Genomic DNA, 15,845 nt, shown 5'->3' on the forward strand with positions numbered 1-15,845 from the left:
GTATTGTTAAGTGCTGCCGAGTCAGTTACGACTCATAGTGGCCTTGTATAAGGTTTCCAAGGCTCTAAATATTTGCGGAGCAGAAAGTCTCATTTTTCTCTCACAGAGCAGCTCAAATCTCTGACCTTGTGGTTCACAGTTCAATGCTTCTACAGAGCTACTGCACTCCTGTGTATATACGTATATGCGTGTGCATATATACAACAACAACCCCCTGTTTTATAATTGAGGGGACTTAGACAAAGTCACACAATGCCTAAACCTGAACCAGGATGTGAACCTAGGCTCTCAGACTCTGAAGCTCCTGTTTTTGTTTTTTCACCATTTCCTGTTGATTTTTGAGAAAGGGAGCCCTAGGTAGGTGCATCAGGGCCCAACTAGTGTCAGGGACAGTGGCTATCCAGAGGAGAGGATCCAAGAAAACATGGTCAACCTGGAACAGATCCTCACTGAAGAAGGTTTTAGGATGTTGGAGAAGAGAAAGGGGCAACAATGTGTGTGGTGGGGTGGAAGAAATGCATCAACGTCTACACTGAAGCCAGTGGACTCCTGAAGAGAGGAGAACCAGGCCATTCTGAAGAAAGGAGAACCAGGTCATTGTCCCCTGCCTCTTCTCAACCTGGGCTGCCTTGATCCCAGAATGGGACAGGAAAGGGCCCAAAGTGCAGACTCAGTTCTGACAGGGCACAGATGATCCACTTGCTTATGACCATGATTCCAGACTACCCATCTTCCATGTATTCCCAATCCCTAAACCTGAGGGCTCAGCACAGAGGGGATTAAGGGCCCTGGGACCTCTGATCCTGGGGTGGGTGGGAACTGTCAGCAAGGAGTCTTGTCTGGCCTGATAATCCTGGCTGTTTATCTCTTCCCCAGCAGCTGTGAGGCAGACAGGTTCTCCTGGCAGGGAAGAAGGGAGGGAAGGACCTGGCTGATGGCGGGAAGAACTTGAAGTGGGAGTGACACCCAGGCTCCCTAGAGATTATGGAGTTTATCAGGGAAACAACTGGTTACAATTCAGGATCGGGAACCCTCAGTCACCACACCTTCCGCTCAATCTTGCTTACAGGTGTGCCCAAGCCTTCAGCCTCTTGGCCTGCTTGGCTTCTCAGCCCTGTGGCCCCCTGACCTCTGGCTTGCTTGGTTGGGTAAGTGTACCTCTGCTAATTAAGCACAACCATTCCAGCCTCCTGGAGTCCTTGTGTGGCATGTGGGTTAATGCTCTGGACTGCAAAGTCAGTTTGAACCTCAAGGTTGGTGATTCAAGCTTACCCAGCCACTCCTTGGAAGCCCTATGCTGGATCACTATGGGTTGGAACTGACTCGACAGCACTTAACAACTCCAACCTTGGAAACCCTATACAGGGTCTCTATGAGTCAGAACTGACTCCACAACACAGAATCACCACCACCATCAATCCTCGAGTGGGTCAGCAAATTTAACTACCTCACCTCTCAGCTAGCGGCCTTTTTGCCTAAAGGCACTTGGCTTTCTCACTTTGTGGACCAGAGCATAAGGCTCTGTGGTGCTCTTGGTTCTGCTACTACCACTTCTCTGCTGTCTTTTTATTTTTTTAAGTTTTTATTGTGAATTACGTGATAGTTTATATGGGAGAACATATTCCTTACATTCATCCTATTGTATATCGTTTCATTGCAATGATTACAATCCCCTGCATGCATCATCAAACAACCAAAGGGTACACCCTGCATGCCTTAAAGGGACCTGACCACTTTCCTTGATGGCTCCTGGGGGAACAATTTGCTTGTTCTTGTAGTAGTCAATCAGATTCCTGTTATTGTTTTTGTTTTTCCTGCTGGTTTTTCTTTCAAGACATATCTCCTGTTTTTCTAGCTGCTCCAGGCTGGTCTGCTTGTCCTTTCAAGTGGAAATTTCCCACCTCAGAAGATTCTGGATGGGATCAGGATTCCACCTATGGTTTTATGCAATGCAAAGGCTCTGGCAGGAAGCTTCCTTCATTGGGAAAGCTTTAGCCCCTGTTTCTCTGCTGTCTTTTGCCATCTCTGTTGCCACAGCTCCCTGTCTCCTGGATGGCAGAGGCTCAGTGCAGAGCTTTCATGGTCCAAAGGACACACTCCACTCCTAACTTCTTACTTGATGGATATAAGACCCCTCTGTCTGCTTCTGAAATGATTCATTTTAAGTCTAGAGAGATGGCAAAACTGGCCAATCCCCACATCAAGGTTCCATATACCTTATTTGCATAGCCTCACTTCAAGGGTGCCATGAACCTTATATACAGTATTATCAAGGTATCCAATCCCCTTGCATCTCACATTTGCATAGGGTACTGGAGTGGCACTGTAGTATAAGCACTGGACTCCTAACTGCAAAGTCAGTGGTTCAAACCCGCTAGCTATTCCTTGAAAACCCTATCCAGGGTCACTATGAGTCAGAACTGACTCAACACCACTTAACAACAACCACCCCCAGGTCATTTGATGGGAATTAAAAAGACTATGGAGTCCTGGTGTGGTGCTGCAGGATAATGTGCTGGACTGCAAGGTCAGTTTGAGAGTCAGAACTGACTCAACAGTACTTAACAACAACAAACAACAAGGACTATAGCTAGGATATTATTCACAGCTGCATAATCCTACCATGTGCATCTGCCCAAGTATCTGAGAAAGCACACCTGCGTGAACACCATGGCTGCGTGCCCTACAGGGAAGGAAGAGGAGGAGCAGCCTCTTGCCAAGTCAGAAGACTGGCATTTGACCTGGCCCAAGCCTAGGGACTCCACCTCTGCTATCACATTTCATTTTCACACCAATCATGGTAAAATGGGCATTTTAACCTCATTTTACCTATGAGGAAGTCAAGAGTAGAGGCAGGGCCCAGTGTCACTCAGCAGGTAACAGCTAAGCCAGGACACTGATAGACTTGAAGCTGTGCCTTTTCCTTTCTGACTTCTGAGTCTGCCCTGGGCAAGTGATCTGGAAGACAAGAAAGAACTTGAAGATGCTACACCTAAACCCTACAAACTGAGGTTCTGATTCAAGTCAAAGAGCCTATGATTCTAGATTGAGCTCTATGTGGATCCTGGCTCACAGGCTGCAAGTTACAGAAAGAAGAGTGTGTTGCTGGCTGAAGCTGGCCAAGAGCAGAGTGTGAAAGAGACTTAAAAACTATTGCTAAGCCGTTGAGTCAATTCTGGCTCATAGTGACCCTGTATAGGGTTTTCAAGGAGCCACTGGTGGATTTGAACCGCCAACCTTGCATTTCAAAACAACCTAGTGGTCGAGTGCTTATCCTTCAGCGCTACACCAGGACTCCCAGATATGTATATAGGAGGGACAATAACACTAATGAGGTATACATACCATAGACCCATAAACTATTCCAGATCAAAAGGACATTCACCCAAGGACAAAATTCAGAAGTTGGTAAAGAAAGAGGAATGGAAATAAAAACACAGAAGGAAGTGAATAGGTAATATAACATTGAGGGGATTGTAACCTTGCAATCATCAAGGTGAAGCAAAGTATTTGATTGTTGAATATAAAACTAATGGTCTGCTCTGTAAACCTTCATCAATTCACAATAAAGAGTTCACAGGAAAAAAAATAAGTGTTGGAGGGGTGAGTGGAGTTTGAAGAAGTGGAAACAAGAAGGATTTCTTTATTATGCAGGGGCTTTCCATATACTATTTTTTTCATGGAATCTTCCCATGGATCTTGTGAGAATGTCATCCCCATTTTACAGGTGAGGAGACTGACGCTCGGAGAGAGGAAGTAAGTAATATGCTCAGAATCACATTACTGGTAAGTAACAAAATTGAGATCTGATTCTATTGTCTTGGAAACTCAAACCCCCTGCCCTCCAATCTATCTCATTCATAGTAAGAAAGTTTGTACACAGAGTCTGGGGTCTGGAGTTCAGGAGTCCAGTGGTATAGTCCTTTCTTGTTTACTGGTTGACTGTGTAACTCAGGGCCACGCATTTCCCCTCCCTGAGCCTCAGTTTGTCTTTCTGTGAAACTGGCAAGTAATCATCTTTTTTTTTTTTCAGGTAATCATCTTTTGAGGATTGGTGGAAATTGGCAAAGCTCCAGGGAAGGACTCCAAGAGCATCTGGGTGTATTTTCCAACATGCACACCTGTCAAGAAGCTTGTAGAGTGTGTCTGGCAACCCTGTGAGTACTGTTACCAGGGACAGACTCTGAGCACCTCCCAAACCCAGGCCCACAAACGGTCCTGGGCCACAGTGTAGTTCAGGAAAAGAAGGGATCTGATGACTCTTCCCAGTGTGATGAGGAAAACAAACTGGTTCAAAGTATGGACATAGGGAGATAAGGATCAGGAAGGGTTAGGAGAAGCTTCACAGACTAATCACTAGGAAGCGAAGCTGGAATAAACGGCCAATCACCTCTGACAAACACCTAAGTCGCAAGCCCCCGTTCATCACATGGTATAGGACTGCAATGGTTTCTAGCTTTACTTTTTCATATCTGCTAAGCTCCAAATCTGACCAGGCACTTGTTTCGGGTCCCTTGAATCAAAAAACAAAACAGAAGATATCAAAAGGGCAACATTTGTCCAGAGATTGGGCACAGACGGCAGGAATGGATAGAAAACAAGGACAAATAGAAACAGTAAGCAAATGGAGAAAGTGGGAAGAGTGCTATTACATTACTGTATATAATCAAGGTCACAAAACAAGATGTGTATAAATTGTTGAATGGAAAATCAACTTGTACTGTAAACTTTCCCTTCAATCACAATAAAAAGTTTAAATGGAAACAAGACAAAACAGAAGAACAAGAACCTCCCAGAACTTCTGCAAGTCCTTGGTTAAAGGATAAGCTTCGCTGTTGACTATGCTGTGAGTGAGTGAGACGTATAGCCAGAAAGCACTGATGGTCATATTTCTGGACCTTTTATTTTTGTATAAAAACTGTCAACTTCATGAAACAGCAAAGCAAACAACCCAGAGGTAAATAAGAGTACTTTGACTAACTGAATCTATTCTTTAAAAAAAAAAAAGGTTTGTGCTGCTTATCTGTGTGTTATGTGTCTGTGTCGGTATTGTACTGGTGTGTATCTGTGTATGAATATGTCCTGCATGTCCTGTGTATCTGAGTGTCTGTAGGTGTCTGCTGTGGACTTCCCATTCCTCTGAGGGCCATGGTTTCCTGATGCTGAGAGGACAGAGAAACTCTGAAGTTTTGGGTAATTCTCTCCTCCTCTCTGGGTCTCAGTTTCCTAAATAAATGTAGCATTTAAACTCCATGATTTTGAAGGACCCTCCCAGATCTGACCATCCTTAACTTCATCCCTCAACATATGCTTTAAGAACTTCATCCAAGGAAGATCTAAGTAAGTCAAGAGGTTACAGCTGTAGTGGCCAGGGTGGGCGTTCAGACTTCAGTGGGATAAAGGCCCAAGGCTGAGCCACATAGCTGCAGAAGAGGCATGGAGCTCCTGGTCTGAATGGAAAGCTGTTAACGTGCTAGGCTGGGCTCAAGGACCTGGATTGTGTCCCCTGACCACACACCAGTCAGGCAAGGAACAGAATTCTCCTCTCTGTGGAACTTCCCTCTGCCTCTCTGTGGTGCTGCAGGGAGGCTGAGGGAAGGAAGAGTGACCATCTAGGAAGACAGCCCTGGGCGGGAAATGTTCTGCTCAGGTCTTGCTCTGGCTTCTCCAGCTCCTGATAAGCAGAAGGTGCTGGTTCCCCACCCTGATAGCCCAATACTAGTTTATCAGGGCCCTCAGACTACCCCACCCAAGCTCAGACTCGCTGCCACCCCACACCCTGATCACAAGACCCCCTCTCCTCCACCCCCACCCAGCCAGGAGTCACAGGCTCCCAGTCTCTGGTTGGCTGAGATGTCTCTGTCCCTTTCCCTCTAGGATCCCTGCTTCTGACCATGCTCCCCTCCTCAGCAACTAAGGACTAGGCAATGAGTAACATGAAGTTTGTCCCTGGTGCACAAAGCCCTTCACTCTAAGCTGTGGAGTTTCTGACAAAAGGACAGTCATAGACACCATGAGTTCCTCACCCAGTTAAAACACTTAGCTTATAAATGTTTCTCACTTTTCGTTCTTGATTCATAGAACTTTGTGAGGTTATGTATATTTTCATCAAAGTTTAGAGAAGCAGCAGTTTGCCCCCATTGACACAGCTAGTGAGAAGCAAAAGAAAGAAGGTGGGAAGAAGCCTGACATTTGCTCTATATGTGCTAGGCTTCAGTTTTACTGAGGCTTAATGTGGTGGTGTGGGTTAATGCGCCAGACTGCAAAGCTGTTTGAACTGCAAGGTCAGCAGTTCAGGCTCACCAGCTACTCCTCGGAAACCCTATACAGGGTCGCTATGGGTCAGAATCGACTCGCCGGCACTTCACGACAATATAATCCTCATAATCAGTACATGAGGTGGGTATTGAGGTGGTTAAATGCTGTCAAGTCAGTTCTGACTCATAGTGACCCTGTATAGGGTTTCCAAGGAGCAGTTGGTGGGTTTGAACCGCCAACCAGTGCTTATCCTACAGCACCACACCAGAAGTCCTAATATAGTTCTCGTAATCAGCCTATGAGGTGGGTACTGACAGCTCCTACTTTATATTTGAGTAAACTGAGGCTGAGAGTACTTGGCCCAAAGTCACAGAGCTGGGTGCAGGGGACTGTGACTCAGAGTCTGTCACCTCTAAACCTGGGCTTTTTTGATGATCCTGAACTACTTTTAGGGGTATTTCCATGGACTTTTTAGATGTTCAACAGACCTTGCCTGTGGCCTTCAGTGGCATCCCATGTGAAGAGGTGAGGTGGGAACCAGTTCTGTGGGTCAGAATTAGCTCATCTACCCTCACAACAACTCTTGTGAATTGGGTACTATTATTATTCCTATTTATAAATGAGAACCAGGAAGGCCCAAGGGAGAAAACTCCTTCCCACAGCCTCAGGTCTGGCTCCCTTTGTTCCTTTATATTATGAGGCTCAGCTAGATGTCAGTCATTCAACATAAATGACTGAACAGAGTTACTGCTAAACAGTATGTGCTAGAGACCTGGTATGGCGCTGTAGGATAAGCACTGGACAGCTAACTGCAAGGTCAGCAGTTCAAAGCCACCAGCTGCTGTTGGAAATCCTATAAAACGTGGTTGCTATAAGTTGGAACTGACTAATGGCACACAACAACAGAGCTAAATCAGTGAATAAACCAGGCCCTCGTGATAATTTGTTTAATGTGAATGCTGTTGCTATGTTATATGCTGTTTAGTTGCTTCTGACTCACAGTGACCTTGTATAGAGTTTCCAAGGAGTGCCTGGTGGTTTGAACTGCCAACCTTACGGTTAGCAGTCCAATGCCTATCCTACAGCACCACACTAGAACTCCCAATGTGAATAATCTAACAAATAAATAAGCCCATCACAGAGGGATTGAATTAATTGAGGAAGGTTCCCCCAGAAAAAGTGACATTTAGAGATCTGAAGAGGGAACAGGAATGTACTAGACAAGAAAGGAAGATCAAGCCAAGCAGATGAAGAGCATGCACAAAGGTTCTGTGGCAGAAGAAAAGAGAGGACCTCCAAGAAACTAAAAGAATGTTGGCTCTCTCATCCTACTCTCTCCCCTGGCCTTGTCTGTCCCTGCAGAGGACAGCATAACTACCTCCCAAGCACACAGACCAGTAGGTCTAGGATGGGGGAGACGAAGGAGCAGAGCAGCAGATGCATCCTCCAGGATGGGGGTGGAAATCGTAGAGTCTCCCCTCCCCAGAGACAGAGGACTGAACAATGCCACGTTTTTACTTTAAGTAAAGAATGGGTCTCTACCTACACCTGTGTTGGCTCCGACAAGAACTTGGGATTCAGCTGCGCTTTAAGTCTCCCAACAGAATGCTCTCCACCCAGGGAGGGACCTTGCCAGGGCTGAGATGGATGAAGGGCTAAATGTTTCTCTGCCTGCCTAGGCCTGACCTCCCTGGGGTCAGCTCAAACAAGGCAGGGCCTGGGGACTGAAACCTTGGCCGCAGGATCCTGTGAGCTTACCTCCAGAGAGATCACCATCAATTTAACTAACATTCCCAGCCCTAACCAGGGCTCTGATCAGCAGTAAGACCTGAAGTCTGGGGTGTGGGGTGTGGAGGGCTATGTGTAAGTGGGTGTGGGATGTCAGGCTATTCTTTCTCTTCCCCAGCCCAGCAGATGACCAACTTCATGAGGAGCTGAGAGAAAAATGGATTTCAGACTTAATAAAATCCATAAAAATTAGGTGCAAAAAAGGGTCCAATAGGTCCAGAGTCCAGCAGGGAGGGTTTGAGAGACAAGACCATCTAGGAATAATAATCATAAAAATAGCTAATATTGTCAAACAGGATCAGATGGATTTAAAACAAAAACAATTCGGTATGAACAAGAATCTATTACAGATTTTAGAAATTATATGTTAGTAGAGGCATGTTTTTTCTTAAAGAGATCGTAAGAGATGAATCAATGTTTTTACCTAGGCAAAAGCTGACTGAAGTTGGGGTGGCTTTTTTCATTTTGTGCTTTTCTGGACTCAGCATATGTTTACATTGCTTTTATTAAAAGAAAATCCAGTGGGACTCTGGGCAAGAAGAGTGTTGCACTCTTTTTATTTTCTTCTTTGAATTTCTCTCTAAAAATATCATTTATTTTATAAATGTTACAGGTTTGTGTTTGTTTTCAAAACAATTTTATTGTAGTGAAGTATGTATAGCAAAAAGTTTGCCATGTTTACCTGTTTTGTTTTTTTTTTTAATAATTTCTTTTAAAATGGAATAAATGGCTTTAAAAAAAGAAGGAAAAAAAAAAAAGAGGCAGGGCTTTCTGGAACCCCAGGAAAAGTACTCCACCCAGGGGAGGGGCCAGTGGGGTTAAAAGGCAAGAACCAGCTTGAGTTGAAAGGCAGGGAGAGGACCTCCACACCTCCCAAGACCTACCTAGTCTGCAATTCCAGCTCCAGGTAAGCACTCCTCCTCTGGGCTATGTGTTTGTTTGCTTGTCTGACCAATGGGGACCTTCTGCTTCATGATGTGACCTCTGGCTTGTTTAGCTCTGGCTCCCAAGAGCTCCAACAGACCCTGCTGTACAGGGACCTCTGTTTCTGAGCTCTTCTGGTTTAGGGCCAGTCTTCTTTCCCTAACTCTCTTCAGCTGTCTCCAACCATAGAATCAAGATGCTGCTGGTCCTGGGGGTTGTGGGGCAGGGGGAGGGGAGCTCTGGATGTGTCCTGTCCCCACCCTTGCTTCCCATGCCCACTGCAGGGCCCTGGCTGGGATATCATCATATACTGTAAGTTTGTGATTGAGACACTACAGTATAGATGATGTACTAGTCCGGGAACCCCAGCTCTGGAACCTGATGAGGGCAGGAGATTGTCACGCAGACAGATTGTCGGCTGCCAGGCACTTGGGAATGGCGAGGAAACCGTTACCATTACTGAGTTTAGTAATGGTAACGGTTCTCTTGCTGCACCCAGAAAACGTGCCAAGAAGAGCTCAGGACCCCGAAGCTGTCTCCTGGAAGGGAGGGCAGAAGACTTCAGTTCAGACAACTGGGTGTGGGTGAGGGACTGGCTAAGTTTTCTCTTTTTGTTCTAAACAAATAAAGGTGATAACCAGAATGTGTCTCTTTTAACTTTATTCACATCCAAGATTGGGGAGAGGGATGAAATGGGATGGAATCAAGGACTTGGGGCTCAGGAAGGAGGCATTTTCTCATTCAAAACATATGGGTTCTTACTTGGTTTTAAGGTGGAGGAACTTAGAAGAGAAGAAAGATCTCCTCTCTGCTAACAACTGGCAACTTAGAGAGACACTCTGGGCTCAATGCCAGCTGGAGGCAGGGTGACACTGTTTTCACCAAGGGGCTAACTTCTGAGTCCCAAGTAAGCTGTAGTCCCAAGCAGAGGAACTACCTGGGAACTGAACTCGACAGGGTGCTTTCTCCACCAAGAGAAGTGGCCGTGCAGGCGCTACGCAGACTTGGCCAGGCCAAGCCAGCTAGCCAACAGTCAATGTCCATGCTCCTCACCAGTCCCTAGAGGTTCCTGGGCAGGGACAGTTCTGGTCAGTGTCTCCAGCCAGTAGCTCAGGCTGGGATGCCTGGGGAGGGGCAATAGGGGATGGTCACTTGAGGAGCTTCACCGAGAGGCGGAGCTGAACATCACAGAGGAAGATGTCCATGAGGTCACGGCCCACCTCCTGTGCTATCTGGGCAATCAGTTGCCCCTTCTGACCAATCAGGATTTTCTGAGGGTGGGATAAAAGAGAGGGCCATGGTCACACTCTCAGGGCTCCCAATAAGCAGGGGAAGACCCTCCATCTACAGAGCCTTGCCCCTCTTCTGAGTCTCACCCCACTTACCACATGAGATTCTTTGGGCACCAGAAGTTTCTGTAGGATCACCAGTTGGCCACTTGGCCCTTCCTCCCACACCTCAGTCTTCTGCACAGGGAAACATCAAAATTCATCAGTCAGGCTCATAAGCCAGCCTCTCTGGGACCCAGCTGTTCTGCTCTGGGTATGTGTTTGGTGCTGAACCCCTGGGCCCCTTCACTGTGCCTGCACCTGCTGTACATTGTAGGGCACCTCCTGGGGCAGGTACTCGAGGAGCTTCTCCCGGATGATGTTGGCACAGATCTCCTCAGGGGTCTGGGTAGTGAGGACTCCACTGTGGAACTCCCAGGGTCCTGGCCGGGCCTGTGCCAGGAGGTACTGCTGTAGGCACAAGGGAAGGAGGTAGACATCTCAGTCCTAACCTGACATTTCCTACTTACCTGAGGCTTGTCTTTCCCTGATGGAAGCTAAGGGGTAGGGTAGGGCCAAGGCTAACTGACCTTTAACGTTGTCACATCCTCTTGGCTTAAGGCTGATAACATAAAGATCTCCTGGAAGTGAGGCCAGCCAATCCTCTGAGGGCCTCCTACAGGCTGTGGGTCTGGGTCCTTAGCTTCTGGGCTGGAGCAATGAGTACTAGGATGTGTGGGGAAGGCCTGTTTCACCTTGAGCTTCTTCCCATTGACCACACCTTCAGTGAGGGCTGCTGTGAGCCCCAGGAGAACGGACTTCTGCTTCAGACAATCGACCTGGGCATGGGGCATGGGACATGTGCAGGAGTATAGTCAGAGGAACGAGGACCTTGGAGGAAAGTAGACCTATTTTCCAGATGGGTGTGCTCACCTTATTCAGGACAAGGATGCTAGGAACCTGGGAGAACTGGGTCAAGCACTGGAGTACCTGGGGGCTGAGCTGGTTTCGAGTCCACTTGTCCGAGACATCCACAAGAACCACAACTGGAAGTTGGCAGAATGGAAAGCATGACAAAGATATGACCACTCTCCCCCACATAATTTCCCACAATATGGGGTCTGGTCAGTCCCCAAACTCTTAGGAATGAGGGTCCTGGGTTTTAGAATCCCACCCTTAGCCTAACCAAGATCAGCAGATTCCATGCTCTTCCAAGGATCTTCCAGCAAAGAGAGTTCCAAATGGTGCCTGAGGGATAGACATACATCAGTCAAGAAGTGTCTGCTAGAAAAGGCATTCCTGTAAAGGGATGGGTAGGTAGTATGTGAGGGGGGTTTCCAGCCCCTACTATTCCCCACTGAGCCTCTCCCCTCACTCCTCAACACTTTCCCCCCTATTACCACCAGCTATTTATTACCTCTTCTGTTTAATGGGGCTGATGAGGCCAGGTGTGTCAAGGAGAATCTAAAATCAAGAAAGAGATGTCCAGGTCCCAGGAGAAAAGATTATGGCTAGGGATTAAGAAATGGAGCACCCTTCATGCCAAGAGTCTACATTTCTTCTTGGCTAAGCTATTGCTGAATCTGTATTTTTACCCCTCACCTTTTAGTTTTTGGGGGGACCCAGGAGGAAGATGAGATTTTGACTATATGAAGGATTAGTAAGCAGTAGAGAAAAAATAAGATCTTTCTGACTGGATGCCAAAGCTGGAAGGTGGAGACAAAATTGCACCAAGCCTAAAGAAGAGGTAACCCCCTTCCCTGAAATAACTGTGTCTATGCATCAGTTTCTTCAGGTTAATCATAAGGGAAACCCTCTTATCTGCCCCCTCTAGCCTGTTTCTAGGACTTCCTTTGCAGGTACCCACCACCTGGGCCTCCTTTTCTGTGATGACTCCCAGAGCTTGGCAGCGAGTGGTGTGTACCTTCTTGGAGACAGGAAACACCTGTCAAAACAAAGAAGTCCCAAGTAAGGCCCCAGACCTCTCCAGGACCATCCACGAAGGCACAGCAAAAAGTGAGAGATCAAAAGGGCAGAGGATCAATACTTTTCGGCCCAGCAGCTGGTTGGAGAGCGTTGACTTCCCTGCATTTGGGGCTCCTAGGAGGACCACTCGCAGGACCCGAGGGTTCTCAGGCATGTCGGGACGATGAACCAAAAGGAGATTCTGCTCCTCTGGGGGATGAGAGCGAGAATTTGTATTCTTTATCAGGTGCTTAATCCTGTCTAAGTCTACTGTGCCAGATTGAAGCCAAACCCTGGGGTCTGAGTCTTAATTTTGCCATTAACTTGCTTTTTGTGACTTTATCCGGTCCTCTAAACCTCTCTGAGTCCCTTAGTTTCTCATATGTAAAATGAAGACAATAATATAAACTTACAGAACATCTTCTGTTTTGACCATTGCAGTTGTGCAAAACAAATCAGTCAACACCTGGCATTTAAAAGATGTTCAATGATTGTTGTTAAATGTATGTACATGGATGAAAGTACAGTTAGACTAGATAGAATTCCTCTAGTTCTGGCCATCTCACCCTACTGAGGGCGCTATGTTACAGCCCTTTTATCACATTGCATTGCAATGACCAGCTTCCCCGCCTGACTCCAGTCTGTGCTAGTTAAAGAGTGGGTGGTGGTGGTGGTTATGTGCCATGGAGTCGGAACCGATTCATAGCGACCCTGTACAGGGTTTCCGAGGCTGTAAATCTTTATGGGAGCAGAAAGCCTCATCTTTCTCCCGCGGAACAGCTGGTAGTTTCTAACTGCTGACCTTGGGGTTCGCAGCCCGATTCTTAACCACTACGCTACCAGAGCTCCTTAGTTGAAAAGTAGAGGTTTCTATTTCTCCAGGTGTAACTCAGTATTTAGTAGATCAAGTTTGCTTTCTTTGTGCGAACACGGATCCACAACTCTTCCTGGCCTGACGACCTTCAACCACATGCTCTTTTATTAAAGTCTCTGGTTATGACTGGATCAGCTTCCTCTGCCCCCACCCCCAAAAAGTCTTCGACCCTGGAATGTCTTTCCTGTGAGATCCTTCATTGCTTGCCTCACACTTAAGTCTTCTCAAGATCGCTTTCTAGAAAATAAGGGCAAGGATGATATTCCTAGAGACTGAGAAGGCTTCTGACGCAGGACTTTACGGGCAAACTTATCTGGGCCCTTTACCTCTGTACAAGGACACCGCGGGGACACATGGAGTCAGAGAACTGTCAGGCTGAGAAAGTCCAAGGAAGCGGTCCAGAGCAGAGCCCTGGCCGTAACAGCGAGAGGCCGACGACAGGCGTGGACCAGAGAAAGCAGCGCCTGCGACACAAGACACATCCCTCCGCTGATAGCCCATGAATGAGGGGAGCTGCCTCACCCAGTCCCTTGCGGTTTCGGGGCCCAAATACCAGACCCCTACCACAGTGCGAACTAGCCTAGCCCCACGCTGGCCGGGGGCAGCCATTGCAGCCGCAAGGCACCCCGGGAACCGTCTCAGAGCACACCTACGATTGGATGGAAAGGCGGAAACAGAGAGGGAGGGTGCTAGAGCCATCCAGAGAGTGGAGACACACCCAGTTTCGGAGATAGGATGAGGACGGGCCACTTTGGACACTTGCAAAGGCTAAGGGAAGAGAAAAATGTATTGTTAAAATCTGTTTGAACATGATGATTGTTTTGGATTTCTAGATACACTGTGTTTTTTTCCTTCCCTGACAGAGTTTTGTAACAAGGCCCTTCTAGGTCGGCCTCCTGAAAGACTACAACTCCCAGGAGGCCAAGCGGCAGAAACCTTCCCGTGTTGAATCACACGGAGCCTGGAGAAGTTCACGTGTTGGAAGGCAGTTTCGCCAGCTCTCTTAACGGACTACATGTCATTCTCTGCCCCAGGCCTGCAGGGTCCTCTCCTAGTACCACTGTGACTTGGCCTAGTGGTCGGTCTTGGGAAGCCTGGACCGTTGCTGTGAGGAGTGGTCATTGGATGTGATCACCCCGAGGGTAGGAGTTTCTACGTAAGGAATTGCAGACTGAATTGCAAGGTCGGTGATTAAAACCCACCAACCCTCCCTCAGAAACCCTATGTCAGAACTGACTCGACCGTACTTAACATTTCCTTCCTGTAAGCCTTGGCCACTTTCTTCTCTCTTAGACCATTTCTGGAGGAAAAAAAAAAAAAACAGAGGGTTCACAGAAGGGTAAGAAATTGCCTGGTGTTCTGGTGTGAAAGATAAGCATTAGACTGCCAACCTCGCAGTTCAAACCCACTAACTGTACCTTGGAAACGCTAAACAGGGCCGCTATAAGTGGAACCAACTTGGCACTTAACATTTTAGTGATCTGAGGATTTGTGACCTTGAGCCGTCTTCACCTATCGAAGTCTCCCAATCAGATTATTGAAACCACAGATAAATCCTACAGGGAATGGGGGATTTATTACACATCTACTGTGTGAAGGCCCTGTCCAGGTGCTGGGAACTCATCAGTGAACAAAATGGCAAAAATCTCTGTGAAACTTGCATCCTGGGAATACAGTGGCAAGACATTAAGCAGTACACGTTATGACATATCTTAGAAATTCTATGGGGAAAAAAGGTAAATGGGAATTGGGGGCTGTAGGGGTGAATGTTTGTAATTTGAATAGGGCAATCAGCTGGACCTTATTAAGAAGATGATATTTAAACAAAAACTCTAAGTAGGTGAGGGAGTGCACCAAATGGATATCTGAGGGGAAGAAAGTTTCAAGCAGAGGGAATAAACTAGTGCAACATCTCTAAGGTGGACTGTATTTTGAGGAATAGGAAAGAGATCAGTTACAAATGGAGTAAAGAGGAGAGGGAAGGAGAATAGGTCAGCTAGATAACGTGGTCAGATAGGGTATAGGTGTTTTGGCTTTTACTCTGAGAATGGGTAACAGCAGGAAGGTTGGTGACTTACATATTAAAAGGGTAAGGGTGGAAGTGGAGGCTTTTGCAGTCATTCAGATGATAGATAATGTCTAAGACCAGGCCCTACCAGTGGAGAGTTGAGATAAGGTCGGATTTTTTCAGGTATGTGATTTGCTGATAGATTGAATATAAGGTATGAAACAAATAGAAAATAAGGGTGGCAAGACTTTTGGTCTAGTTATTGTTGTTATGTGCTGTGAAGTTGGTTCCGACTCATAGCGACCCTGTACAGGGTTTCCGAGGCTGTAAATCTTTACGGGAATAGAAAGCCTTATCTTTCTCCTGCGGAACAGCTGGTAGTTTCGAACTACTGACCTTGTGGTTCGGAGCCCGATTCGTAGCCACTACGCTAGCAGAGCTCCTTTGGTCTAGTTATAAGAGGGACAAAACTGTCAGTGAGATAACGTTGCTGTTGTTAGATGCCATCAAGTCAGTATCGACTCATAGCGACCCTATGCCTCATGACAGAATGAAACATTGCCTAGTTCTGCACCAACCTCACAATTGTTACTACGTTTGAACCCATCGCTGCTATCACTGTGCCAATCCATCTCATTGGGGGTCTTCCTCTTTTTCTCCAACCCTCCACTTTACCAAACATGATATTCTTCTCCAGGGACTGGTCCTGTGAAGTATGAGAGATGAAGTCTGGCCATCTTGGCTTCCAAGGAGTATTCGG

General features: G+C 46.8%; 1 protein-coding gene across 1 annotated transcript; it reads right to left on the minus strand.

Annotated features, from left to right (window-relative positions):
- Positions 1-10,118: 10,118 nt before the first annotated feature.
- ERAL1 (Era-like 12S mitochondrial rRNA chaperone 1) lies at positions 10,119-13,695 on the minus strand. The gene is made up of 10 exons (XM_006874194.1): positions 13,404-13,695; positions 12,286-12,413; positions 12,106-12,183; positions 11,656-11,702; positions 11,425-11,486; positions 11,172-11,284; positions 10,829-11,077; positions 10,560-10,709; positions 10,356-10,436; positions 10,119-10,241 (listed from the first exon to the last, which is right to left on the minus strand). Exons 1-10 carry the CDS (start codon positions 13,684-13,686, stop codon positions 10,119-10,121), a joined length of 1,314 nt encoding a protein of 437 aa, XP_006874256.1. The 5' UTR covers positions 13,687-13,695.
- Between the last annotated feature and the right edge of the window lie 2,150 nt (positions 13,696-15,845).

Source organism: Chrysochloris asiatica, unplaced genomic scaffold (assembly GCF_000296735.1).
Source record: "Chrysochloris asiatica unplaced genomic scaffold, ChrAsi1.0 scaffold00266, whole genome shotgun sequence".
Lineage (NCBI taxonomy): Eukaryota > Metazoa > Chordata > Mammalia > Afrosoricida > Chrysochloridae > Chrysochloris > Chrysochloris asiatica.

Excerpts from the sequence above, each read along its gene's own strand:
- ERAL1 (XM_006874194.1), bottom strand. The coding sequence starts at position 13,686 with ATGGCTGCCCCCGGCCAGCGTGGGGCTAGGCTAGTTCGCACTGTGGTA. Across the intron at positions 12,414-13,403 it reads CGCGGTGTCCTTGTACAGAG|AGGAGCAGAATCTCCTTTTG; the intron begins GTAAAGGGCCCA and ends CTCATCCCCCAG. Across the intron at positions 11,703-12,105 it reads CAGAAAAGGAGGCCCAGGTG|ATTCTCCTTGACACACCTGG; the intron begins GTGGGTACCTGC and ends TCTTGATTTTAG.